At 39.9% G+C, this 27,797-nt stretch overlaps 1 protein-coding gene across 2 annotated transcripts; it reads right to left on the bottom strand.

Annotated features, from left to right (window-relative positions):
* Nucleotides 1-731: 731 nt before the first annotated feature.
* On the bottom strand, nt 732-27,797 carry ivns1abpa (influenza virus NS1A binding protein a). Of its 2 annotated transcripts, none has more exons than XM_072274000.1 (15): nt 27,442-27,797; nt 16,336-16,597; nt 15,346-15,482; nt 12,930-13,099; nt 12,260-12,335; nt 10,825-10,998; nt 10,479-10,604; nt 7,364-7,471; nt 6,531-6,651; nt 6,075-6,293; nt 4,370-4,491; nt 3,991-4,117; nt 3,017-3,148; nt 2,675-2,848; nt 732-1,888 (listed from the first exon to the last, which is right to left on the bottom strand). In XM_072274000.1, exons 3-15 carry the CDS (start codon nt 15,454-15,456, stop codon nt 1,629-1,631), a joined length of 1,920 nt encoding a protein of 639 aa, XP_072130101.1. In that variant the 5' UTR covers nt 15,457-15,482; nt 16,336-16,597; nt 27,442-27,797; the 3' UTR covers nt 732-1,628. The 2 variants fall into 2 exon arrangements, with proteins under 2 accessions (XP_072130101.1, XP_072130100.1); XM_072273999.1 differs by lacking the exon at nt 27,442-27,797 and adding an exon at nt 26,680-26,842.

Here is a 27,797-nt window from a genome sequence, read left to right as displayed (position 1 = left end):
TACTAACCATGCAGGGTGCCCAAACTTTTGCTTCAGGCCCTTTTCCGTTACTTTGAAACTGTAAAAGATGGAAATAAAAAAGTAATCTTGCTTAAAATATTAAAGCAATGTGTCATCTTTAACTTTATGCCTTTTGCAAATCAGGTCATCTTTTACTCACTTAGCTATTCACAGTAACAGAAATTTTGACCAGGGGGTGCCCAAACTTTTGCATGCCACTCTATAGTAACCAGGACATTGGATGTATGATTTGTTCAAGTCATTCACGTTCAAAATCCCTTTATAAGCATCCACAGCACTGCAACTTGATCAGCTCATTTACTTGCAGATTCTTTGCACCAAATAATCCAAACATAGTAAAGAAACAAATCAAGAGAATCAGAGAAAATATGTTTACAATATTACTTATTTTTTCCTTTATCACATGCTCAATTTGTTGTCTTTTGCACATTGGTTGTTTATCTATCTTTGTTGCGCGCAGTTTTCTTTACTGATTCTATTATGTTCATGTATTTATATTGAATACTCAAGAAAATTAACCTCATGGTAGCATATGGCGATGCATGTGCATTGATAATAAATTTACTTTTATATTGGGAAATACTGTAGAACCAGTGGATTATGGCTTCTGTGCCACAAACTTCTGCAGGATTAATGAACCGAAAATTTCAAACTAAATGGTTCTTATAACTTGATTAAGGAACTTAAAAAGAAACACAAATTCCACAAAGTCAAGAGTTCAAATATTTAATTGCCTATGTCATCTATTGTTTTAGGATTGTTAGCTACATAGTTTGGAACATTTGATTCTCACAAAGGTGCTCCTTAATCCTTCACTAATCCATCCTAATACAAGTACACATTTGAAAACCCTTGTCAAGTTCGAGCATTTAGAGTAGTACAATAAGTTATAGCAGAGGCAAACATTGAAAAGCTCTTTCTAGAATTATGTTCCACTCTGGCACTTCAAATTCTAACTGTAAGCTTTTAGTTTAATGCTTCCAAACAATCGTTTTCTTCTACTTTATATTCATCCAAGTATAAAAATTGTTTATAAAAGATGATAAAACATTGAACCCAAAACAAACAAAAAAATGCTCTAATTGCAGGCTGGTCAGCTTATCCATGACTTGTTTAAACCCCAAGGAAGGATTTAAAAACAAATGGGAAGATAGGAAATATGATCCTGCTCTCCATTCCTGTCACACCCCTTCCCCTACAAACCCCAAGATTACCATTGTATTTCTTCAAACCAGAGAACCTCATGATGAGATAATGTGCAAACGATGCAAAACAAGATTCTGGGGAAGCTCCATTGAATAAACACTTTTTCCTATTTTCCAAATTTTGAAACAAAAATCTGCATATCAGGTTTGCAGTTAACCAAAATACCCACTAGGAATACACAAACATACCTACATCTTGGGATAATAGTATATACAGCTCAAATTAATTATAAGCAAACACAAAGAAGTTTTATGTTACTATAAAAATCCAGACTTCATGCTTCAAGTTGTTCTAGAAACCTACATCCAACCATAAACAGTCTCTCTTCCCATTACAACCCCTGCAAAAAAAAAAGTATAACACAAATCACTAAACTCAAGCTGCTGAGAAAATGCAAAATTTTATAAACTGGGCATATTTGTTTTGGTGCATGGGCTCCATTCATTGGTTTCTGGATCATATGCTTCCAGGTTGTTCAGAAACTCATTGCCATCGAAGCCTCCCACAGCATAAAGGAGTCCATTTACTACAGCAACTCCAGCATTACTCCTTGCTGATGTCATACTTCCCATCATCTTCCACTCATTTTTGGTAGGATCATACATCTCAACACAACAGAGTGCATGGGTTCCATCGAAACCCCCAACAGCAAACACTTTTCCTGCAAAAATAAGGGTTACATTATAAATGAAGTTGAGGGAGGGAAAATAAAATCCTGGCAAAGCTAGGGAAACAAATACAATGTGCATTCAGCCCCAAGCTCAGGCTATTTGTATTTCTACTTGACTGCCAAGCCCAGCAATAATACAAGGTCAAATGCACCAGATTCTGACCTCTAGCTTGTTCATGATTTGCATGTACAAATGTTCACATGTGGAAGTTAAGAAAAAGCTGAACCACATATAACACCGTCAACATTTCCTGATGAAAACAGGAAAGACCACCAGGATCCATCCCATGAAATAAAAGTTGAGGCTGGAATAAAGCCAAAGGAAAACAGACAAAAAGGACAGCTCCAATCATCCCTTATTCACACATGCATTCTGGGTCCAAACAGCAGCCTCCTGTTAAGAGTTGTTCCACTACTATTTCATTGCTTTAGTTCAAGCTCAGCTTTGATGGTGCACAGAAGCTGAATTGTTCGAAGCAACAGGAATCAGGTATTAGTCTCACAGAATCTACCGCAAATGGTAATAGTTGATTTTCTATGCTGATCCCACATCCCTCTTCCTTGAAAGTGAGAGTGCGTGAGAGACACAATTCCATCAAGATCCATAAGCATTTTATGAAAGGTCTTAACTATGTTCAAGCCCAATTTGCTCAAATCTCTCCTCAAAAATAAACTTGAGTGCATAACTAAATGAATCAATTCAGCATTTGTTCCTTGACTTTAGCCCAAGTCAATAAATTGATAAAAATCCAGACACGAGAATACATTTATTCTCACCATTGTGAACAGCCACTCCTGCTCCACGGCGAGCCATATTCATGGGTGAAACCAGAGTCCAAGTGTTGTTCTCAGGGTTGTAACGTTCCACAGTATTCAGGCAATTCCAAGATTCTGCACCTCCAACCACATATAGGTAACCATCCAGTTCACATACAGCAGCCTGATGTCTACCTAATATTTCAATGATGTTTGGGAATACATGTTATAAAATGGCGCTAGAAAGTGAAAGTAGCCATTTAGCACTGGAAGATTTTAAAATTAATATTCTGATTAAGTCCCTACATACTTAAAATGTGAAAGCACTACAAGTCTGTTAGTTTAATGTACAATCATACATACGTGTATTCAGAGGAGCACAATTTGTCCAGGTTTTTGAGACTGGATCAAAAGCATCGCAATTCTTTAATCCTTTCTGTCCATATGGATCTGAACCACCAACAATATATAGTTTTCCGTTCAGTGAACATACACCTGTCAACCAACCAAAAATCAGTTACTAAACAAATCAGGAAATCAATTATTCTATCAACGATGCTTAGGATATTAATGGCGCCTAACGGCGACAACTTTGCTTGCATCTTCAGAAACAGCTCTATTTCAATCTTTAATCTCTATTTTTCCCTTTCAGGGTTGTTTTGAAGACCCTGACCTGCAGTTACATGCTGTCTACGGTTCATTGGAGGAATGGGACCCGCTCTTGGAGTTCCATAATTGGCTGTTGCTCGGCATGGCAAAGGCTCGGTCCAAGAGTCTGGGTCAAATTCCAAAGCCTAGGATCTTGGGGCTCTGGAGGCAAGAGGATCGAGGGTCGGTGTCACGCCAGGAGACCCGGGATCTTTGTGATCTTCAGGCACAGAGCTCAAAAAAAGTGACGTAACAGACTTTTAACATTGTAAACCAGTGAGTTGTTTGTTATGTCTCCTCACTCGCTGTGAAAATAGAGACTTCTTCCTCCCTTATTAGGGGGAAGAGAGAACCTGCTGTATGTTGAATACCGGGTGAAATGCAAAGTCCTTGGGGGTAACTGCAAGTGTGTCTTTGCTATTGCTTTGCTCACGCTTGAGTGCTCAGTGGTGGTGCTGATGCTTTTTTTTTTGCTGGTGGGGGGGGGATTGTTGCTTGCTGCCACTTACGCATGGAAGGGAGAAGCGGGGGGGTGGACTTTGGGGTTCTAACATTTAACTATTGTTCATTCTTTGGGGCACTCCTGTTTTTGTGGATGGTCAAGAAGAAAAAGCATTTCAGGATGTATGTTGTATACATTTGACATTAAATTGTACCTTCGAACCTGTGACTATGTCATGAATACTTACCTGAATTACAACGATTAGTACGAAGCTCAGGCACTGGAGTCCAATCACAAGTATTTGGATTATAAGTTTCACCACAGCAAAGCTCATCCGAGTGGCCATTAGATCCTCCGGCTACATACAGCTGACCCTACAACAGAAGAATGCATTGTAGATTTTAAGCCTTTTTAAAGAGGAATTAATTTATATGAAGTTTATTTATATTCATGGCTGAAATATTGTCAAGGGAACAGTGTGTAATGGTGAAAGGGTGGAAAAAAGAATTGGGGAATTTATTCAGCTACTCTTATTGAAAAGTGGATCAAGCTAGAGGCAACTCCTTTAGCTTGACCAACTCCTGCTCCTACTTCATACTGTCTTGGAAAAATTTCTAATCACTCACCATTAACACTGCCATCTGAAACCGTGCCCGTGGTGTCCTCATTGGAGCAATAAAAGTCCATCCATCTGTTGCGGGATCATAACACTCGACTGTTCGCAAGCATTCCTCACGGTTATAGCCACCTAATAATCAGTCAATTTAACAACTTATATCTTTAGCCTGAAAATACCAATGGAAACAAGATTCTACACCACAGAACACAGCTTCAAAGTACAATTTTCAAACTGAAGACAGGGCAAGTTCTCTGCACGTCTAAAGAATAGACAAATACAGGTTTAAAGTATAATGTTAAAACATCAAGTTAGAAATACTTGTGTTAAGATAGCTCAGCAATGAAACCATTGGCTCTTTAGCTTTCTCTCCAGCACAAATAATTGTAGTAGGTAGTTATCACTGTTTGTTGATACAGGGAGCAATTTGAATTTACAGGAACATTTTGTGGAAACATAGTATGTGCAACTATTTCAAGGAAATAAGCTGCTGATAAACAGAATACTGTAATCATATGGGTTTTCATATGGAGTTGCTGAATGCATTCATAATAGGATTACTGCAAAGGAAAGACAGGAAATCCAGTGGAATACTGGCTTCTCAAATTTAATCAAGACAAGTCCAAGGTGATGGACTTTCTAAAGTCAATTAGGGAAAGGATATATACAGAAAATGGTTTAGTATTAAGAAATGTTGAGGAACAGAGTATTGTTTCTCTTTGTTTAAGTTAAACCAGGGCAGGACTAACATAGTACATGGCGGGTGCCTGGAGAGTGTTGTAGGGGTACAAACACTGTTCTCCAAAAGTGGCAACACAGATAAGATGGTGAAGCAGCATATGGTACACTTGCCTTCATATGTCAGAGAATCGAACAAAGTTGGGATGTTATGTTGCAACTTCGAAAAACACTGGTTAACCCACATGCAGGAGTGATGAGTGCTGTCTGCCCACCACACTATAGGAAGGATAGTTAGGTTGGAAGGTGTCAAGATTCACCAGGATGTTGCCCCCAACCCTCCCATGATAGGGGTATATTAAAAAGGCAAATGTTTATTTAAAGCAGGAGGAAGGAGTTTAAAAAGGGGACAAGGGGAATGTTTTCATTCCTGACACAGCAAATGGAACCTACACAACCCTAATCGCTGCCTCGGTAATAGCACTCACTTGACCATTTTACTCTACAGCACTTGATTTAATTATGTTCTTTTCTATAGTTCTGCACAACTTTTCTTGTGAATTTTATGTTTCTATCTAATGCATGTACTTGAGATGCTGCTTTTCATTGCACCTGTGAATATGACAAACTTGACTGTGTTGGAACCTGCTGCCAGAGGTGGGAGTAGATATAATCACTGCATTTTAAAGCCTTTTAGACAGGCAACTGGAGTGGAAAGACTACAGCACAGAAATAAGCACTTGACCAGCCCATCCGTGCTGATTTTTGTGCCCATCTGGACTTGCTGTCTGATAGTGGAGCTATATTTCCATGTTTAAGACTCCTTTATTACACAACCCTCCCCCCCCCCAAAAAAAACCCGTGGGTAAAGACCAAGCAATTAACAAACAACCCAGTTATACAAAACTAGTAGGTGATGTTGTACTAGATTTCCATTGTCTTCTGAGAAACCACCTAAAAATAGAAATAGTTTCTACCATCCCCGTATCACCCTTCCTCTAAAAACAGCAATTCCTTTCTGGAATGTTCACACTCACCAGCAACAATTAGTTTGCCATTCAGCTCTGCTGTTCCGAGACCAGAGCGAGCGTACTGCATGGGAGACAGGAGTTTATCATCTTCAGCCTGAATCTCTAAACTTATACTCTTTATTAGACAAGGAGTGGTGGCAGGTGAACTGTGAGGACTGTTGCGGCCATGAAGAAAGATGACACACAGCACACCATTTAGAACAGCCAAGCATAGATAAGTAGTGCCTATAAAGCAAAATAATTGCCAATGAGTACGTGGCAATACTTGTATTAAAACACAACTACTTTATTGTAATAACACAAATGTTGCAAAAGGGTGGGCAGACAGGGAGGCCTAATTTGCCTTTCTCCCAGTTTAAACCACAGCCCTCTCTGTTGGCAACATTAGGCAGAACAGTGTTCTCTTCACTAGTTGTATAAACATTTCATTCCAAATCAGAATCACTGGAATTATAAACTTACTTGACGTTTTCTCTGAGGCAATGATTTTCCACTCATGTTTGTTTGTTTGCACTTGAGTAGACAGATTTCCAGAAGTGCTGCTGTATATGTGCCGGTGATTGCTCTCCCGCGGAGATTTCTTCTGCAAAATCAAATGAGTAGCTAGAAAACCTAGCTAGGCTGCACTTGTACTCAGCTACTATCTTCACCATATTCTTACTGATGCACCAGTTACTGCATCATAGACAAGAAATTTGTCTAACAGATTCTAATTCACCTCCTCAAACCCATCTGTGGTAAAGAAGTTGCAAACTCTGCAAAAAACCTTTGTTAACAGATGTGTTCTGTGCTAAAATGTCAGATAAATCAGAATTAAACCCCTGGTCTCAGAGAATGAGAGAAAGTGATGGACAAACACAGGCCAGAAAATGCCAGCGAATAGGTAACAAACATAATGCACAGTTTATGCATTTTCAATCTGCACTGGACCTCAATAGTTCCATCTAATATCAGAGAATACTAATGATGGGCTGCCAACACAAGGTCTGATATTTCTACAGGTTAAGGAATTATCCCATAATCTTTCCTTAAAATTCCATAAGCAACATCAAGACTGCCAACACCAGTCAACATTCCACAGGTTACTTGCTGTCCCATTTTCACAATCACAAAGGGATCCATGGCCTGGTTGAGCACACACTTTTGTAGAACTTCATGTGAACCACCAAATCCTATGTTTTATTCCTTAATGTATACTCAGGTTATTCTACTAAAGTTCTGTGCTAGACCAATTTGATAATTGAATGTACCATCCTGACATTTAGTGTCTATGTACACCCATTAATATTCAGTACCTGTACAAACTGAATGTGGTCATCATCAATGCCAAACACTTCAGCCTGTCCATCTAGTACGCTCCCATCAAGCAGTTTGTGATCAGCAGAGTAGTACAAGGTTTGAACCTGCAAAACAGCAATAAAAACCCATGTGGCTACTGTTTCCATAGCAACAAGTTATGTTATGCAAGCTCCTGTTTGCATTTAGCTTCTCAGCGCTGGAAGCTTTCTCCTTTCCTGAGGTGGTCTGCCGTTGTCTGATAGAAAATTAAGAGACATTTGCACAGTGGTGGCCGTCCACTCTAAATAATGGGATGACTGGTCCATTGTCCACTTGATTGCTTTGGAAACCTGAGGCACAAGAAATTCACTCCAACAAATGAAGCAAGGTGTTTTCTTTTATGTTGCAGAGCTCACACTCGATGTTGCTAGGAAGAAATTTTGCAAGAAACAGGAAGTGCAAGAAATGCAGAAAAACTAATGATATTAAGATCTCTTCCTTGTGCAGAGAATTGATTGGGGGAGGATGTTTATGAGGGTGGTGAATGAACAAAGTATTCTTTGAAAAGTTATTCTTCAACCCACCCATAAATTCTAGTGTCTGAATTTATGGCCTATAATTAGATGCTGATGAAATGTAAAGCACAAATTAAAGGCATTTTCTTCAAGCCCTCTAAGGCATCATTTGCTACCGCGCCAATATACACAAAGCCAAACATGAGGAGCAAAATTCATTGTATTACAGATCTATGTAGTCATGAGCCATGTAATGCTGTAAAGCGAAAAGAACCTACATTTTGTCATTAATTAGAAATGCATTTGGAAATGTTGGTCAGCCGAGAAGCTTACAAAGAACAGGTTCTTGATTGCAACTAAGACGTCGAGAATGTTCACCCATGGTTAGATCTTACAAGCAGCCAGAACTACAGCAACCAAAATGGTTCAGGTCCATTACATTTCCTCACTGAATTATTCTGATGGATTGTCACTTTTATCTGGCTTGGGGAGCTTGGAGCAAACTTTTGTCTTTCCCTTTGCCATGTACTTACTGTAGTATCTGAAGACATCAATGACCTTGCCCAGGGCTTATTATAGCGAGGCTACCTGCAAATAACAAGTACTGCTGCTGCTCAGTACCAGGACTGGGGACTCAGGATTCACAGTGAGTCTGAGCCATTGTTGGCAACTGGTGTGGGCCGTGTTGCTGGACTACTTGAATGCTACGGTTTCCCTCTCACTTTGTGTGGTACATGCATGCTGCCATTTTCCTTAATTTCCTGGAGATTTCTCAAATGGTAATATGCTCAATTACAGCAAGCATCCAATGATCTACCTAGTCTTTCAACAGAAGCAGTGTAGTCAATCGTAAGCGATGGACCCCATCTGCTATTCTGACCAGGGTGATGTTGATCTGCATGTCAGTGCTAAGCTGTCACACTAGTTCCATCAACATGCTCGACACCAGCAGCAGATGCAGCCTTTACACAGTGAAATGTGGGAGATTCACAGCTGGGAATCCTCCCCTGGATGGCAGGGGGTTTTGCACAAGGTTCCTAGCAGTTCTTTTAAAAACACAGGATGGGAACAGTACGTGCATGAAAAAAGTGTAAATGGAGAAGGAGTGCTATAATAAATCAGCATGTTGTGCAGGTATATTGTATGTACAGTTCTCTTCAACTAGTACATTTAGATCAGCACTGCATCTTGCACATTAAACATGGTTATATATTCAAAAACAGCTTTGTGTATGTGTTCTCATTTTAGGCTATATTAGTGCCAAAAATTCCAAAATCTGAAGTTAAAACATTTTCAGAATTGAGTGCAACATTAAGCAGGTTTCCTACCCATTTTCCCTGCACCCAAAAAGTTTCTATACCCAAGAACAAAAGTTTCTGTACCAAATTAGGTTAGGGATTAGCATCAACTGGAACTAATAATTTTCCTGTTGAAAACAAAATACTAAAATGGGGTATGATTATGGAGCAGCAAAGACAAGTAGGCCACGTATGTAAATCTATTTGGATCCAGGACTAAATCTGTAACAAGATACAGATAGTTTGTTTTGAATAATAAATCCTATAACTATCATTTCCCAAATCTTGAATATGCCAAAACCAGATTATGGCTTTAATCTCCAAAAGAACCTTTGGAAGCACATGTGCTGCAAGTAGCTCAAATCTGAACTGAGTTGAGAACTAGATTTGAAGGGTAGAGCAGTGAAGTACCCTGTAAGCAGCAGCCAAACTAGCACAAAGGTGAAATTTATCTGACAGTATCAAATAAGGTTTCAGGAAGCCCATGAAGCATAGATACAATTGACTAAATATCCATTTCTGTGTCGTAAAATTCTACTGATCTGACAACAGCCAACCAGACGTTCATATTGCTAATACAAACAAACCCATGGAATTGTACATTCAATTGTTTGAAAGTTCACAGCTTTTGCAGATAGAGTATAATTCAGTCTTGCAAAAGTCAAAAGTTCTCTGCTTAGTTTACTGTGTCCTTCTTCCGCCCCCTCCAAGCATCTATTTCTTAACATTACCAAAAAAAATTACCAATATATTAAGCAATTTTAGTCAGATTGTCATAACATTAATTTAAGTAACCTTATTAATCCTGCAAAGGAGCAAACACAATTAAATCAACTCTTGCCCAAAGCAAAATTCTGCAGACTTTAGGGAAAGGTCGCTGCTTCGTTATGAGCCACTACCCTCGCAGTATCTTCCATTTTCTTCAGGCTTGTAGTATCCTAGTTTTGTTAGATTAAACCTAAGGAAATAAAAATCAATTGGGAAGGAGAGAAATTAGAATATTGTACTTACTCATATGGATTAGCTGTGGAAGAAAGCAATTAAAACATAGAAAAAAAAGTACCTTTTCTCCCTTTCTCTAAAGCTTTTCCTACACTGTAAAACAAAGTGCTTTATAAAAAAAAATCATAAATAAGGTAGCAGAGAGCAGGAAAAAAGACTAAATTATACTGCTCACCTTCACACCCCCACTTTCTCAGCTTAGGGGCACCTACAGCAAAATTTAAATTCTTTAGGATCAGTTCTTTTATATATTAAAAAAAATCACACTGTCATAGGTATAAGCCTCCATATAAACATAAATAACTGTTGATACTAACCTCTTCCATCAGATCTTCCAGGTTCTTTCCATTCTCCCAGACACTACGCTGCACCCAGTTGATTACCTTTGTGTAAACTTTACCATTACTTGGCAAGCATACATTTTCTTCTAATATCACCTCCAACTGAGAAAAGATACATTCAATTAAACTGGTTTGTCAAGTTTTAAAGAAATGACATGAATACTGAATGCAGTTAACACAAGGTGAAAAAAATGAAAATGGAGAGAAGATCGTTTTATATAAAAACCAAGAAGCAACTCAAACTATACATCAAAATTGTGCCATGACTTGAAAAACAAAAAAAGAAATCAGACAAATTAATTTAACACATCTCAAACTTCACCTTTAATCGTGGAAGTTTTAAAAATTCCTCCTGTTCAGATATCTCCAACAAGTTCTCTTGAATACAACTGTCAATTTGACTCAACAACCGGGAATCTCCCATCCGACTGGCAAAATTTCGATAAGAAATACAGTTCTGGACATCCATCCTGGATAGTATATAATCACCACAGACCTAAAAAGCAGGGCAAGATGATACTTATTGAGAGAAAGAGAGAGAGTGAGGGTACGTACACACTAGGACTCGTACTGTGATCTGAAATTCTACATCAAGTTATTTGAACATTGAGTATTTCTTGAGTTCATCCACAACTTTTCAGACACAGGAATTTAGGAGTGGGCATTGTGTGTTTGAACACATGCACGGGGGGGGGGGAGGGGGTTAAATTGGCTGGGAGTGGCTGGCACAGGACAGGAAAAGGGCAATGCTTCAGTATAATCTAATGCGCATACAGGTAATCCTCAATTTATGGATTCGGCTTTATCAATGACTCAATTTTCTCATGTCCTTAAGAATGTATTCTTCATTTAGCAATTAGCACACCCACTATCTCATAACAGAAATACCCACCTTACATTTCACCAACCCTGTGATCAACTTCCAGAAAATTAAACACCTTCTGGGAATAGATTCTCTTCACTCAAGATAAAGATCAACTGCACTGAAGTTACACTAATACGTGCACAATGTAATACATCCAAAATATTAATTTCTAAGTTAAAGTCTTGCTCCATAACACAAACGTTGGGAATGGAAACATTGGAACATGGCTAGCATTGTCTGGAACCAATCCAAGCATCACACAAGATGATTATTACCACCTTCAAATTCTTCATAGTTCCTAACCTGAAATAGTGAAATTGTTTCACTTGCACTCCTGGCTGCTTCTGGCATCTCCAAGACTGAATGCTTGAAACCACAGTGAGCAAAACAGCTCTGGATTGTCTTACTACTTCTTTTGCTCGCCAACTATCAGTGATAAAAATCACTGCTTTTTGAAAACAAACATGTAATTGACACTACTTAGAAACTTCGGCAAGTCTCCTGTCGCAATTAAGCAGCATAGTGTCCCAAATAACAAAGGGAGTCCTGGCTATTTTCCTTGATTAGTCTTTGTTCTTTAAAAACTAAATAAAGTAGATGCCTCTACTAACCGATGTGCCAATTAATCGGAATCCACCGTATGTGCAAAGTCATAGTAGAATGCTCATAAACTTCACAGTATGTTTGAGGGTGACTTGCAGAATTTACTTACTCACTTGACAAATTGATGGTTAATGCTGACCTAGTCCAACTATGAACATGAAGTGATTAGTTTTTAAAATATGAAATAAAATAATTTTATTCAAAACAAGTGCGAGCTAGATAATCCCACTGCCAAAAGGTAAAGCATTTTGCCCAAAATCTCAGATCAGCTATACAAACACAAACATACCTGTCTCACCCGGTCCATCTTCAATTTTTTGGCAGCCGAATATACATCCTTTACAAGTTCTTTGTCTGCTTTTAGTCTGCAAAGTAATAAATACATGTTTCCATTTCAGAATTTAAACCCACAAGTCAGATGAAGTCCCTGAATACCAGTTCAATCTACATGCCGATTAAACAGTGTAACTAGTTAGCAGTAGAAAACTATCAATACATTGATTACTGCAGCAAGTACATTCACAGATTAAATGTTATTACAAATCAATGACTGCTTCAATTTTTTGTCATGTCAAATTGCTTTTATTAAAGGAGGAATCTCAGGTTTCCGATCACAGAACGAGTCAATTTTTCACTGCTCTGATCAGCCTAGACATGGGTTCTGCGCAACTCATTCCTATGAAGTTTAAAAACCAAAATCAGACAGTAATGCAGTTAAACACCAAAGAGTTAAGAAGTCTCAATCAAGCTGTCCAATGCAATCTCAGGAATCTACCATTGAAATATTAGGGGTTTGCAAACCCCTAACAGGAAAATAAAGCAGAATATTGCCACAAAAAAACTAAGGTGTAAATAAATCTTAGAATTGATGGCTTCCAAATGTTATTGTTTTAACAATTTTAAGTTTGCAATTATAGCTACTTTGAAACAATTTAAGAACTTTATATAGACATACTTACTGTGCAGTGTAGGCATAATTCATTAACACCTCAACTGCAGCCGGATTGAGGTCATCAAATTTCACATGAGAAAATCCATGGGGATCACTATCATTGTTGAAAATTTCAAACAAATACGGGCTACAGCAAGCAAGGACAGCTCTATGAGCCAGCATCTCATGTCCACAGACCTAAAAATGAGAAACACCTGCATTAATAACTTCTGCATTAACTTTATGATGAAAATTTATATTGAGGAATTTGTAATCTTTTGCCACAGCTACATGCTTCATTTTATCTTTCAGTGCATTTAATTTCCTAATTCATAATAAATAAGTAACTTGCAGTTAGGGCAAATTCAATGTAACCACTGACAAGATTGAAACTAGCCACTGAATTCAAACATGCTCACTTAATACCAAAGACTATCAAGTGCTGCTATTATGACTTGGACAATAGGAGCATTTTCTTTAACTTGTGGGTTTTTAAACTCTCCCTTCAATTTAGGGAAGCAATTTGGCACATCAGAATAGTGCATTTTCAGACAGGAATCAGTTATTCCACAACTCTCTCTTCCCCCACTCCCTGAAACTTAAAAAAAGGGTGCTAGGGAATGATGTCAATATCCATAAAGCCAAGGACCTGAGATAGTGTGCCAGACAATGAACATGCAAAGTTATTCAAGTGTGACTTAACTCTTTTTTTTAAAAAACATGTGGATTGGTTTGTGGACTAAACAATTCACCAATCAATCCTTTCTGGAGGAGTAACAGGAGGAAAAAAAGTGAAGCTGAAGAATGTGGGTGCACTGGGGAGAGTGCAAAGGACTTGTCCCACACTGTTGTCTACACTGGATGATTATTCTATAGTTCTTACATTCTTGCAGTTTTTCTGAAGCATGTAAAGGGGGTGACATGAAAATAGTACTTGGATGAGTGTCAAAAGGTTGGCATGATGGATGAGGCAGCCTCTTATGCCACAACAGGCATAACTGGTAAAAATCCAGTTTAAAAACAAGTTATCTTTACTGACTTCAAAAGATATCATTCAATATCCCTACAAAGATCACATGCTAATGGCTAATATCACTCAGCCTTGCACTTGTATCCATCTTCAGATTTACCCCTCGTATCCACAGGGAATACAATTTCAATTGTAGCTTTCTAGCTATAGACATATTCAAAGGTTCTGCTTACTTAAGAGTCCATGAAACCCTTTGCTAGAACTGTTAATTTTACAAGTGTTGTCCTTTGCATTTCTGATTTGGCCTGGAATATGAAGTTAAGACACTTTCCAACAATTGCATTATTGGTAAGTGTGACCCTGCCCCCTCCTACACTGAGGAGTAGTGTATGTCCATGCTCCCATTGAGTCCCAGGCCCAAAAGACATGCTAAGTACTGCAGAGATCAACAATACAGACCAATGTTTATTTATAACCAGAGAAGCAAAGGTCTCAATATAGGAACAGCACTATAAATAATCACTACAGTATGGGTCAAATTAAGGCAATAGTGGATGCTGACACAGCTCCCATGCCCTGCAGCAGAATACTGAAGTCAAAAGTAGATTAGAGGAAGCAAGATGGAAGAAAAATTTACATGCAAATTGCCTAAAGAAACCAGGCATTTTTTTTTTAATAAAACAAAAAGTTATGCCACTGAAGATTATTAGGAGCCCCTGAAAAATAACTGGGAATGAATCTAAATTGAAAATACCACTCAATTCCTGCTTTAAAGACAGGCGAAATGGAAGTTAAAGTTAGACCAGTCCTTCTGGTATCTATTTTTATAAGGGGATATTAATGACGTGGAAATGGAACAGACCAAGTCATCACGTAGGATGAGGGCACTTGAGAAAGTTACTCAAGAGAACTGGTCAGCCAATGCTGATAGCTACAGGAATAAAATCCAATTAATGTCAGCTATTTGATTAAGAGCCTAGACAAATAAAATGAGTACAAGTCTGCAAGGATCTGTGCTTCATTTGGAAATAAATGAGCAGAATTTTATGTGGATTAAAGTAGTGGGAAGCAAATTACTAGGCTTCCACCCCAAAACTTAAATTTCCTTCACCTCCCCCCCCCCACCCAAATAAACGGTAATTTGTAAACTTGTACAGATTCTACTTTTAGTAGAACTCAGCCAGCAAAACCCATCTACCCACATTCTGAAACTGGTCTTGTCCAGCCATTTACCAGCTACAGGAATGAGGTGTCAGCAAACTGAACTTGGGTTGGATATGGTGCAAAAGCAAGCCCATTCTTTGTGAGAAGGACCAACTGCGCTGAAGGAACATGAAAAGCCTTACCGTCACCTTTAAATTTCAAATTTTGAACACATTAGGGGCATAGTGCTAAATACAAACTTGATTAAACTAGCTGCATAATATCAACTAATAAACACTCAAATTATTCATTCACTCAGTATTATGAATACCTGCAGTCTCACATCACAGAACTGTCCACTTTTTCTTAGAGCATTGAGTTTGGCCACAGATGATTCAATGAAATTCTCATCTTCAAAAACTAAATACCCATTAGGGATCATTTTCTTTTCTTTGTGGGCAGGGAAACCTGTTAAAACAAGACATTTAGCTGAATTTCTATCCCTCCAAGTTTATGGAACTTTCCATGCAAATCAAAGTTTGACTACTGTAATTGTGACAAGTCAGTGTCTAGATATTAATAATTACTGCTTCAGTACAGGTGATGTAAAGAAATCAGACACTGAAAATAACATGTAGGATATTTCTATTACAGAATAATGTTTATTTCAAGATGACTGAATTTTTATTACACACACAAACCAGGGTGTGGAGGTGGGGTGAACAGTCTGTACAGAGAAAAAATTCTTTATTTCAAACTTTTAAGGTGCACAGTAGGAAAGTCAGTTATTCTCTCCCCCCCCCCCCCACCCCCAGTGGAAACACTATTCTGATGCTCAATTCAAATTTTTAAGCACAAACCATTAACACAACTATTTTACATGGTGTAATAAAACTTGCAAGCAAAATTTGAACATTCCCAAGTTTCAACTAGCATTTTTATTAGTAACCTATTACCAGTGCTAATTACATGCAATTTATTGAACCACAATTGTACAATACATCTCAGGTTAGCATTGTTAATTCTTTAAGACTATGTAGGAAAAGCAATTGCTAGTCTATCCATAGATACAATTCTGGAAGATGCCATCTACAAAGTGGAAAAATAAACTTTAATTTTGCACCAGTTTGTTGCACACAAAAATCCTTGCATTATATACTATTGCTGTTTCCTAAAACACATTAGAAGTACCTCTAAACATCAAAGAAACCAAACATCAAACCAATACAATTTTCTAAACAAGGATAAAGTTACTTTGCACTATTTTAAAATTATTTCCACCATCTCTCTAGGGAGAACATTTACAAACATCAAGACTTACTTAATACTGCTGTTTCTGAAATTAAGGAATAGATTTCAAAAAGAGAAGGCACTTTTATTTTTCAGGAACTCTGGATCCAGCTTTAAGAAAATTCTGCAAAGTAACTTATGTAACAATGTAGGCAGATAATGACGAATCCAGCAAGGGCAAGTCTTGAATGGTGTTGACTAAAATTAGGCCTGCAGCTGGTGAAAGGAGGAGTCCCAAAAGTACACCAAGGCTATAGACACATGCTTCTATTGCCTTGGTCTTGCATATTATCCTAAACAGAACAAAAAGAAAAAACACATTAATGTGCTATTATTCATCATTTCATACCTCCAATTCTTTTTAAAACCCTTGTTTACCATCCAATTGAGCCTTTATTTTTAAAAAAATGAACATGTAGTAAAACATTTTAACTATTTGAGCACATTTTTAATCTCATGTAGACATTCTTGTGACGTTACTAAGATAGTACAGCTACAGAGATTACAGATACTGAAACCCAGTGCAACAGAGGTACTGTAGGAACTCATGACAAGTAGTATTTACAGAGGAAAATGTTGACTACCCAGCTTCATCCACAGATGCTGCTTGGCCTGCTAAATTCTTCCAGCATCTTGTCTTGCTCCATCTGTAGATCTGGGTGGCTCAGGTGGTGATATGGGATACAAGCAGCATCACTTGACACCAAGAAGCACTAGAATTACTACCAGCAAACAATCCATTCAGTCTTTCTCCATAATATACCCATCTGGGGAAGGAACAATAGAAAACCATAGAAAAACTGCAGCACAGAAACAGGCCTTTTGGCCCTTCTTGGCTGTGCCGAACCATTTTCTGCCTAGGCCCACTGACCTGCAGTAGAAAACCATAGAAAAACTACAGCACAGAAACAGGCCTTTTGGCCCTTCTTGGCTATGCCGAACCAACACTAACACTTAACAATAAATTAAGGTAACTGCACAAGATGACTGCAAAGAGAATACATTATGAAAACAGTGTTTTTGAGTGTGTTATTTTAATCTGGAACAAAAATCTGGCCAGTTATTTTTATATATTGCAATATCCAAGTTTGCAGAATATGGAACTGAATTGGGCATTACAACCCTCTAAAAATGAAATTCTATGTGCTTAACAAATCAGATAGCAACATTTGAAGCTATCACACATCTCCAGATCAGCTATACAGGTGACCAGAAGTCTTATAATTAGATCTGGATAGCTCCATTAGTTCAGCAAAAGATTCCAATAGATTACATGCCACTTCTCTCCAATGTTGTTTTTCAGGTAGTGAATTTTGAAGTTTGCTGTATTCAATGAGCCACCACTGTTCAAAACATTAACTGCAACAATTTTCACAGATGGCATGAATTGCAAACCATTATACATGAACTAGCCTTTGGCAAGTACCGTTTGCACAATAATTTTTATTTTCCTTGTGAGCCCTCAAACCAAGTTGTGTTATCCTTTTCTTTCAAATATGAAGCACAAGCTTAACTGAGCAAAAACAATTCAGCTGACAAAACTGAATCAAGTCTCAAGTTTGGTAGAAGCCCACCTAGTTTATGCTGATTATCAAATACATCTATACAAACCCAGACATCCTTGTACTTAAATAAGCAAAGCATTATGATACAAAAATCAAGTACCTATCTAGATGTCACAGGTGTTATGGCAGCCAGAACAATAACCTCTACTGGCAGCATTCCAGATACACAATTTGCCCCTCAATCCCCTTTAATCCTCCACCCTCTTACCTTAAATCTACACCTAGTATTGGACACAACCATCACGGGAAAATGCTCATCTATGCTTCAAATGCTCCATCATGTCACATCAGTTTCTGCTCCAGGGAAAACAGACCCAGTTAAGCAATCTCATCTTCCAATTCAAGCCCTCCATTCCAGGGAGGATTCTGAACACCTATAGCTCAACTGCATCTTTCCTGCAGTTGGACGACTGGAACAGCACAATACTGTTGTATAAACCAACTACGCAACTAAAAGTTCAAACAATTATTAAAGAATCTGTAGCACATTGGAATCAGTACCATGTTTAACATTACCGGCATGTCAGAACGCAAGAAATAGGAGGAGTAGGCCATCTGGTCCGCCCAGCCTGCTCCGCCATTCAGTAAGATCATGGCTGATATGGCCATGAACTCATCTCCACCTACCTACCTTCTTCCCCCCCCCCCCCCCCCCCACATATATCCAACCTGGTCTTAAATATATTTACTGAGATAGCCTCCACTTCTCCACTAGGTGGAAAATTCCAGATTCACCATTCTCTGGGAAAAGCAGTTCCTCCTCACCTCCATCCCAAATCTACTCCCCTGAATCTTGAAACTATGTCCCCTAGTGCTAGTCTCACCTACCAGTGGAAACAACTTTCCTGCATCAACCTGGTGAACATCCTCTGCACCACCTCCAAAGTTAGTATATCCTTCAAGTAAGGAGACCAGAACCACATACAGCACCCTAGGTGCAGCCTCAAGTACCCTGAACAGTTGCAGAATAACCTCCCTGCTCTTAAATGCAATCCCTCTAGTAATGAAGGTCAACATTCCATTTGAATTCCTGATAGCCTGCCGCACCTGTAAACCAACCTTGTGATTCATGCACAAGCACTCCCAAGTCCCTCTGCACAGCAGCAGGCTGCTATTTTTTTAATATAAAAACATTTAAATAATCTGCCCTCTCATTTTTCCCCCTTCCAAAGTGGATGACCTTGCATTTACCAACATTGTACCGCATCTGCCAGACCCTTGCCCATCCACCTAACTTAGCCATATATCTCTGCAGACTATCTTCAGCAGTTTGCTTTTCCACTCAATTTAGTATCAGCAAGCTTAGATACACTATTCAGTCACCTCTTCCAGATAGTGAAATGTACATCACAAATAGATGTGTGCCGACCCCTGCAGCACACTGCTCACCACTGATTGCCAACCTGAGTAACACTTATGTATCCAACTCAATGTTCTATTAGTTAACTAATCCCCTATCCATGCAATACATCACCCCCAGCTGTATGCATCCTATCTTATGGATGTCTATTATGTGGTATCTTATCAAACACCTCTGGAAATCCAAGTAAATAATGTCTATCTGTTGACCTCTACTTACAGCATTCATTACATCCTCAAAAAACTCCAGTAAGTTTGTCAAACAGGACCTGCCTTTGCCAAATTCCTCCTACATCTACCTGATGGATCCATTTATCCCCCCCACAAGATGCCTTGCTATTTCTTTAATTACAGCTTCAAGCATTCCCCCCCCCCCCCACCCAACTACAGATGTTAAAATAACTGGCCTATTGTTACTTGCCTTTTGCCTACATCCTTTTCTGAACAGTGGCTTGACATTTGCCATCTTCCAACCTGCTGGGACCTGCCCAGAGTCCAGAGAATTTTGGTAAATCAAAGCCTCTATAGTAACTTCTGCCATTTCTTTCAGTACCCTGGGATGCATTCCATCAGAACCAAGAGATTTAGCTTCAGGCTCACAATTTTGCTCAGCACTACCTCTTTAGTGATAACTATTGTATCGAGGTCCTCACCTCCCATTGCATCCATAACATCTCTTTGGCATGTTAGACATTTCCTCCACCATGAAGACAGACAAAATAGTCATTCAAAACCCCAGGCATTTTCTCGCTAGCCAATATTAATTCCCCCCCTTCATCTTCCAAGGGACCTACATTCACTTTAGTCACCCTTTTCCACTGAATACAAAAACATCTATCCATTTTTATACTTTTGTGCTAGTTTATTTTCATAACCTAGCTTCCCTTTTTTATTGCTCGCTTAGTGGTACTTTGTTGCTTTTCAAAGTTTCCCCAATCTTCCAGTTTCCCACTAGTCTTAGCAACTTTGTACACACGTGTTCAGTTTGATGCCTTCTTTTATTTCCTTAGTTATCCAAGGCTAGCACTCCCCACCCTTACCATCCTTACTTTTAACTAGAATATACTTTTCTTGAGCACTGAAAAAGCTCTGAATGTCTTCCACTGTTCTACCATATAGCCTGTGTTCTCAGTCTACACTAGCCAAATCCTCCCTCATCCCATCATGGTCTCCATTGTTTAGACATAATACACTGGTTTTAGATTGAACTATTACACCCTCCATTTGTATAAGAAATTCAATCATATTGTAATCACCTTTTCCAAGAAGATCCCAACAAGATAATTAGTTTTACCTGTCTCATTGCACAGGACCAGATCTAAGATAGCATGTTCCCTTGTAGGTTCAGTAACATGTTGTTCAAGAAAGCCATCACAGATGCATTCCATGAAGACCTCCTCAAGACTACCTTGACCAACTTGATTCACCCAATCTTTGTGCAAGTTAATGCCCCCCTTGATAACTGCTGTTCCATTCTTACATACTTCCGAAATTTAACTGTGCCACTGATATTATTCAGTGGCCTATAGACAACCCCCAGTGACTTTCTCCCCCCCTTCCCATTCCCAATCTCTACCCAGATGTATTCAGCATTCTGTTCCTTAGATCTTATATTGTCCCTCACATCTTATATTGTCCCTCACTATCACCCCGATCTCATCTTTGAGCACTACTCCACCTCCCTTACCTTTCTTTCTATCCTTCCATATTACCTGATACACTTGTATATTCAATTCTCAATCCTCTCCATCCTGCAACCACATCTCTGTAATGGTTACTAAAGCATACCCCAGTACTGATTTGAGCCCAAGTTCACTGAACTCATTTCTAATACTACAGGCATTCAAATAAAGTGCTCTTACACCCCGTGCTTTTAAAATGATGTAATCTTGTAATCTTTTACTCTTCTGCACTTGACTTTTCTTCACTCCACTTTCACTCCTTGTCATCTTGTTTTTCATCCATATTTCTCCAACCTGTTGAACTCACCCCCTTGTGATTTGCTAGGATCCAGGTCCCATTACGGTTCAGAAGCCCGTCCCATTGGTACAGCTCCCCAATACTGCTATCAATTTCCCACAAATCCAAATCTCCCACATTAATCCTTGAGCTATGCATTTAACTCTAATCTTCTTGACCATATGCCAATTTGCACATGGCTCAGGTAGTAATCCAGAGATTACCACCTTTTTGGTTCTGCTTTTTAATTTAGACCCTAACTGCTCAAATTCCCTCAGCAGAACCCCTTTCCTCATTCTACCTATGCTGTTGGTACCCACAAGGACCACAGCATCTGGATCTTTCCCCTCCCACTGCAAGTCAGATAAAATAGCCCAAACAAAGGCATCAGGCAAGCAACACAGCCTTCAGGATGCCCTTTCTTTGTGACAGAATTGTCTGTACTTCCCCAATTAAAGATATAAATCTATAATAGTAGTTGTGCTGTCAAGTCATTGTCAACTCATGGCAACCCTATAAATAGTGTAGTTGTCCATAGGGTTTTCATGGAAAGATACAGAAGGAGATTGCCAGATCTTTCTTCCGTGCAGATACTGCTGCCATCGCCCAGGTTGGGATCTGGCCAGATTCGAACTCAGAACCATCCGCCTCGAAGTCCCTTGCTGAGGCCGCTATGCATTGTAAAATAAAGTAGCACAAAAACAGCAAACATTAGGAGCTAGCGTTCTTGGGTTTATTCCCATACAGAAATTGGATGGCGGAAGGGAAGAAACTGTTGTTAAAAATGTTGAGTACACCTTCAGGCTCCTGAACCTGCTTCTTGACGGCTGAAGTGAGAGAAGGCATGACCTGGGTAATGGAGCTGCATGCTGTCTTTTCTGAGGCATCACCTTTTGAAGGCATCCTTGGTGCTGGAGGGACTAGTGACCATCATGGAGCTTTCTGAGTTCACAACTTTCTGCAGCCTTTACCATCTTATGCAGTAGCTCCTCCATACCAGACAGTGATGCAACCAGTTAGAATGCTCTCCACAATATACATGTAGAACCTTGCAACAGTTTTTTGTGACAGAACAGGTCTTCTCAAAATCTAATGAAGTACAGCTGTTAACATGCCTTCTTTGCATTTGGATCAATACATTGCACCCAGGATAGATACTCAAAGATGACACTCAGGAACGTGAAACTGCACACCATTTTTCACTTCTGATTCCTTGGTTGTTTACCCCTCAAATCCATAATCAATTCCTCAGCCTTACCGATGTTAAGTGAAACAATGTCATTGCAACACCACTCAACAGCTGATCCCTCACTCCCATACACCTGATCACCATCTGAAAAGGTGAAGGGCCACCTCCAAAAAAGAGAAAATAGTCACTAGCACAAGATTGACTACACAAATTCATGAAATGAAGCATCACTGCAAAACTTGTGAATATTGTACATTAGAAAATGAAGTGGCTTCTCCAAATCATACCGTCACCACCAAGTCTGAGCCCTAATACTACACAAAATAATAAGCGTTGCAAGTACATAGTTGCAAGTTTGCAAACATTTTGCAATTACTTGGTTTCTGCAATAGTTATTCAAAATGTGGTATGATCATCCAAGTCACAATAACAAAGAATCTGCCTAAACTAGTAACAAACAATTGTACTTCATGTCTTAATTGAACTCGTCGTTTATTTACAGACCAGGCTGGAAAAAGTATGCGAACCCTTAAAAGTTACTAACTGGTCAGACCTCCTTTAGCAGCAATAACCACCACCAAGCACTTCCTGTAGCTGTTGATCAGACTTGCACAATGGCAAAGAAAAATTCAGACCATTCCTCAATACAAAACTGTTCCACTTCAGTATTTCTAGGATACCTTGCCTTCTTCAGGTCATGCCACAGCATCTCAATGCTGTTAAGGTCTGCACTCTGGCCATTTCAAAACAAATTTTCTTTTTAAACCATTCTGTTGATTTACTCTTGGTTTTGGAACATTGTCTTGTTGCATCATCCAGCTTCTGTAAGTTTCAGGTGACTGGCAACTAACCTGACATTCTCCTGCAAAATGTCTTAATACAATTTGGAGTTCATCATCCCCTTAACAATTGCAAGCTGTCCAGGCTAAGGCAGCAAAGCAGCCTCAAACCTGATGCAACACACATAAAATGAAATGTCGACTGCACCTCTTCCTAGAGATGCTGCCTGGCCTGCTGCGTTCACCAGCAACTTTTATGTGTGTTGCTTGAATTTCCAGCATCTGCAGAATTCCTGTTGTTTGCGTTTTCAAACCTGATGCTCTGCCACTGCACATGGCACTTTCAATGTTCTCTCTTGGACCACACAGGTTTCTGCCAAGTTCTAGTATCCTATTAGTAGGGCAGGTGGGACTTGCTAGCCATGGTTGACAGCTCATCTAGAAGGAAAACTCTGATCTCAAACCTCCACTGCCTTGCAGCTATACCCACTCAGGGGAAGACTGCAGGAGTAAACCCAGAGGGGGGAAAAATTCAGAGCTGGATTCCCCAAGGCAATCCTACATTGAGTTCATGTTGACTGCCAACTCCTGCGATGCCACTGGTACCAAACTGTGTTGGTTGCTGCTGTTCCTTTGGGTTCATCAGATGTGTGTGTGTGTGTGTGTGTGGGGGGGGGGGGGGGGGAAGCTTGCTACAAGGGCACAAGCTTACTCTCCATATTGTACTGCCCAGGCTTGCATATCTAGACAGCTAGGAGACCATATCCATGGTCAACTAACCAATGGAGACCCTCATTAGCAGGGCTAACCAATGACATTACCCCTTTTGGCTTTTTAAAAAGATCCAATTAATATTAAAAAAAAATCAGCTACCATGATTTCCTGATCCTAATTTGTACCAAGTAATTCAAAGGGTATTTTAAAAACACCCAGGTCAATGCCTGACGTGTCAGGCCAAGGCCCTTTGTCCCAAAACATTAATTGTACTCACCTCACCCCCCCCCCAATAGATGCTACCTGGCCCACCAAGTTCCCCCAGCATTTGGATTTCCACCATCTGCAGATTTTTTGTTTGTGATTAGTTTACACAAGTTTGATTAGTGTCATTCCCAATTGTAATTTCCTGTCAAATGCAGTTTAAAGGCAACAAGTACATTTAGTTCTTTTCCTCTTCTGAGGTTTAAACATGCACATTACACGAGCTTGAACAGAACAAAGAAACAGTTGCTGCTGAGTGCAACTGTGATGGCAGGGTTGATGGAAAGTTTTAGTTGGAAGGGTGACACCAAGATCAAGCACCAATTTACTTATTACTCCAGCAATGTGTTGTTTTACAAGAAAGTATTTATTTTAATATGGATGGAATAGTGGCATTCAGAAAGTATTTACTATTCTGTAAATGGCAAAGAGTACTCTGATGGTTAAAAATGAACCCTTAGGGAGAACAAAAAAAGTTAATAGAAATTTATAAATGATACAAACAGTAAATGCTGGTTTTTCCTTCAAGCCTCAACATAATGGGCACAACCTTGGATCCAATTTGAATCACCATCTGCATGTACACTGCCATCTTGCCTTCAAGTAAACAATTCACAATTTTTCAAAATAATTTTAAGAAACTGCAGCAAATTTATGCAGAAGATAGAAGACTAAAAAAATTGTTATTTGGCAGGATCATGCTGTATTAAAGTTAGTATTACACTTTAACACATGGCTAATTCATGTTTGGAACAAGTTTCTATAACAGTAAAGAAACCAATCACAATGGGCAATCACTTGTCCACACCCCCCCCCCAGTTTAAAGCGGCCCGTCACTAACTCTCCAAACTCTGACCAATATATGGCTTCCTTAACATAAACACTAATGCAAATTTGTGGAACAGCACATCTTCCACCTGGACACAATGCAACCTTCTAGACTCAACGCTGCATTTCAAGTAACTCACTGTATAAGAACTAGCCACGTCTGCCTTTATTTTGATTCAATGTACACTATTCGACTACTATAGCTTGCTGACCATATCCTACTCATTAAATGTGAACTTATTTTGTATGAAAACTAGCATTTTAAAAATTTGTGCATATTCTTAAAGTAGTACAATTTAACGTACAAGTTGTAATACTAAACGCTTGTCTCCAATATAATCAAGTTACATGCACATGGAGTTAAAATATTATACCCTTATTTTGAAAGTACGCAACAGCGTGAACGAAAACTTTGGATATCATTACTGGCTTGTGATTTGTAATAATACACCAAGACACTAGGTGATGCTCTCTACCCGAAATTGATTTGGTCTAGCGTAGCTTCTAGAATTCACCAAAGCGCAATTGACGCCATGTGAATTTACTTCTCAATCCTTAGTCCAGAATTCAGCAAAATTTTGCCAGGATTCGGTATTGCCTGTTCTAATACATAGCCTACGTTATCTACAGAATGGCGAAATTCTATGGTGATCCACAGATTGTTCGACTGCAAGATTACGTATTTCCTCATGGAAGCACAATACGGGACAAAACACCATATTATAGGAAAGTCTCCGTTTCTGTTTGACGCATTTCCCCCATTAGCCACATTCCCCCTCGCAATACCAAAGGTCCGCAGATTCAGAACTGGAATCCAAAAATTTTGCTTTGTTCTTCGTACACCCAACCAACTCAACTGTGGCCGCAGATCTTACGTTCGTTTATTCGATGAATTCTGCCCATTCTCTAGAGGCATCTAAACTAGCTCACCCATAAAAAAGAGAAAATAAACCCCCGCACTACAGTTCCCCCAATCTTAACGAGTGATTGGCAGCCTCCGTTTCCCTCCACGCACATACCACTAAACAAGTCACCGGCTCAGTCTCAACCTGCCCCACCGCCACCTAATGCAAACGTTAGCCGTATCCTAGGCCTTCCATCTAACAAAAGAACCCCTGTTTGATTTCTTTTGTCACTCCCTAGCACTTAAACGTTTGTTTCGTAGGGTCTGTGATCCTCCTCTACGACGGGAGGAGAATGGCAGAACCAAACAATGCCGTGTGCCCTGCCATCGCCCAACCTGAAAACACACCGAGACAGGTAGGAGAGAACGAGGGAGGCGGGTCTGCACAGCGAGCGGACGTGGCCGTACCGCAGGCTGGTCGGCCCACGGGCTCTGATACCCCCACCACCCACGTTTTATTCACGGTATCCAGCCCGGGACCGCGCCGCGACTGTTGGCGTTTAAAACACAAGTTAACCCGTTGCGTTCTTCGAGACCCGATTCAACCAAACTCGACAGCTCGCAACACGACCACCACCACCCCCGCCCTCCAAAATCTGGCCGATTGGCCACGGGCTTAGCTCACAACAACCACCCGGACGGTCGATCAAGGCGCCATGCAGCAGCACAACCGCAAAGTTAGCTTGTCATTGGAACCGTGAGGGGGGGGGGGAGAAGATGAATTCCTCACGCCTCAACAAAGAAAAGCAGAAGTATTAGAGACCTTCGACACGAGCCGCATACGCTAACTCGGAAGCGTCTAAATAAAACGTACCTTTCTGAGGATAAAACGGAGGATACAAATCATATTTAACGAAGTAAACGTTCTATCCTCTGCTGAGCGCCCTCACCGCAGTAAATTACCGAGAGGCTCCCCAGCAGCCTACAGCTTCCGACAGACCGCTGCAACTGCTGACTCCCCGCGCCCAGATAAATAGTGACGTGTAATGAGTTGTGTGCGCGCAGTGCGCATGCGCTCGGGTGGAGTCCGCTCCTCCCCACCACCACCCCGAAGTGTTTGCGCGCGGACCCGGGTTCGGCTCGGTTCGGCTCGGCTCGGCTCGCGGCGCGGCGCGGGAGATGGTGGGCAAGTGGTGCCGTATTCAACAGACCGATTATCGGAGCACCGTTCACCGCATTTCTTCGCGCCTACGCTCCCCCCCCCCCCCCGCTTGCTTATGCTTATTAAAGACGAGGTTTATCCTCCTCGCTCGCGTTTCTTCATCGACACAGCTACGGTTTTTGGCGAAGCTCAACGATGGCCGGAAGACTGTTTCGCTTGAATGCTTTATTTTACTCGCCAATGAAAGCAGAAAACAATTGTCGATTACAATTTGGAGGTTATGCGGTATCTATAGTGAGAAAACAGATTTAACATGTCAGGGTAATGATATCGGAGGAATGGGATCCATTCCACTTTTGCTATAGCTAAGTCAATAGTACTAAACTATAAGCGATAGTGCTTTGCTGCAACCCACTTCAAGAAATCCCTAGAAAGGAAATGATAGTGATGAGGCAGGAAATGTTTTTGTCTTACGTCTTATTCTCCATCAAAACCAGTTTTGTTTCTCCATAGAATTGGCACACGTTGTTCTTCGCGATCTTGCACGCCGTATCAGCCAGACATGGAATTGTAGACAAATACTGTTCAGTAATTAAACCTTACATATGCTGCAGCTATACAGCCTCAGGCAATGGATCTAACTATACTTCCGCCCAAGTATACTTTTTCCACTTTTACTCATCAGACAACGGCATCAGCATAACTTTAGCAACGCACAAATGAACTGGAGGAACTCAGCAAGTTGGACAGCATCTATAAAATGAAATGGACAAGGGTCCTTTCGGGTTCCGATGAAGGCTCCCAATTCGAAACGTCGACTGTCCATTTCT

This window comes from Mobula birostris, chromosome 12 (assembly GCF_030028105.1).
Source record: "Mobula birostris isolate sMobBir1 chromosome 12, sMobBir1.hap1, whole genome shotgun sequence".
In the NCBI taxonomy this organism is placed as follows: Eukaryota; Metazoa; Chordata; class Chondrichthyes; order Myliobatiformes; family Myliobatidae; genus Mobula; species Mobula birostris.
The sequence above is the reverse complement of the archived record's forward strand: the minus strand, read 5'-3'. Positions and strand labels throughout refer to the sequence as shown.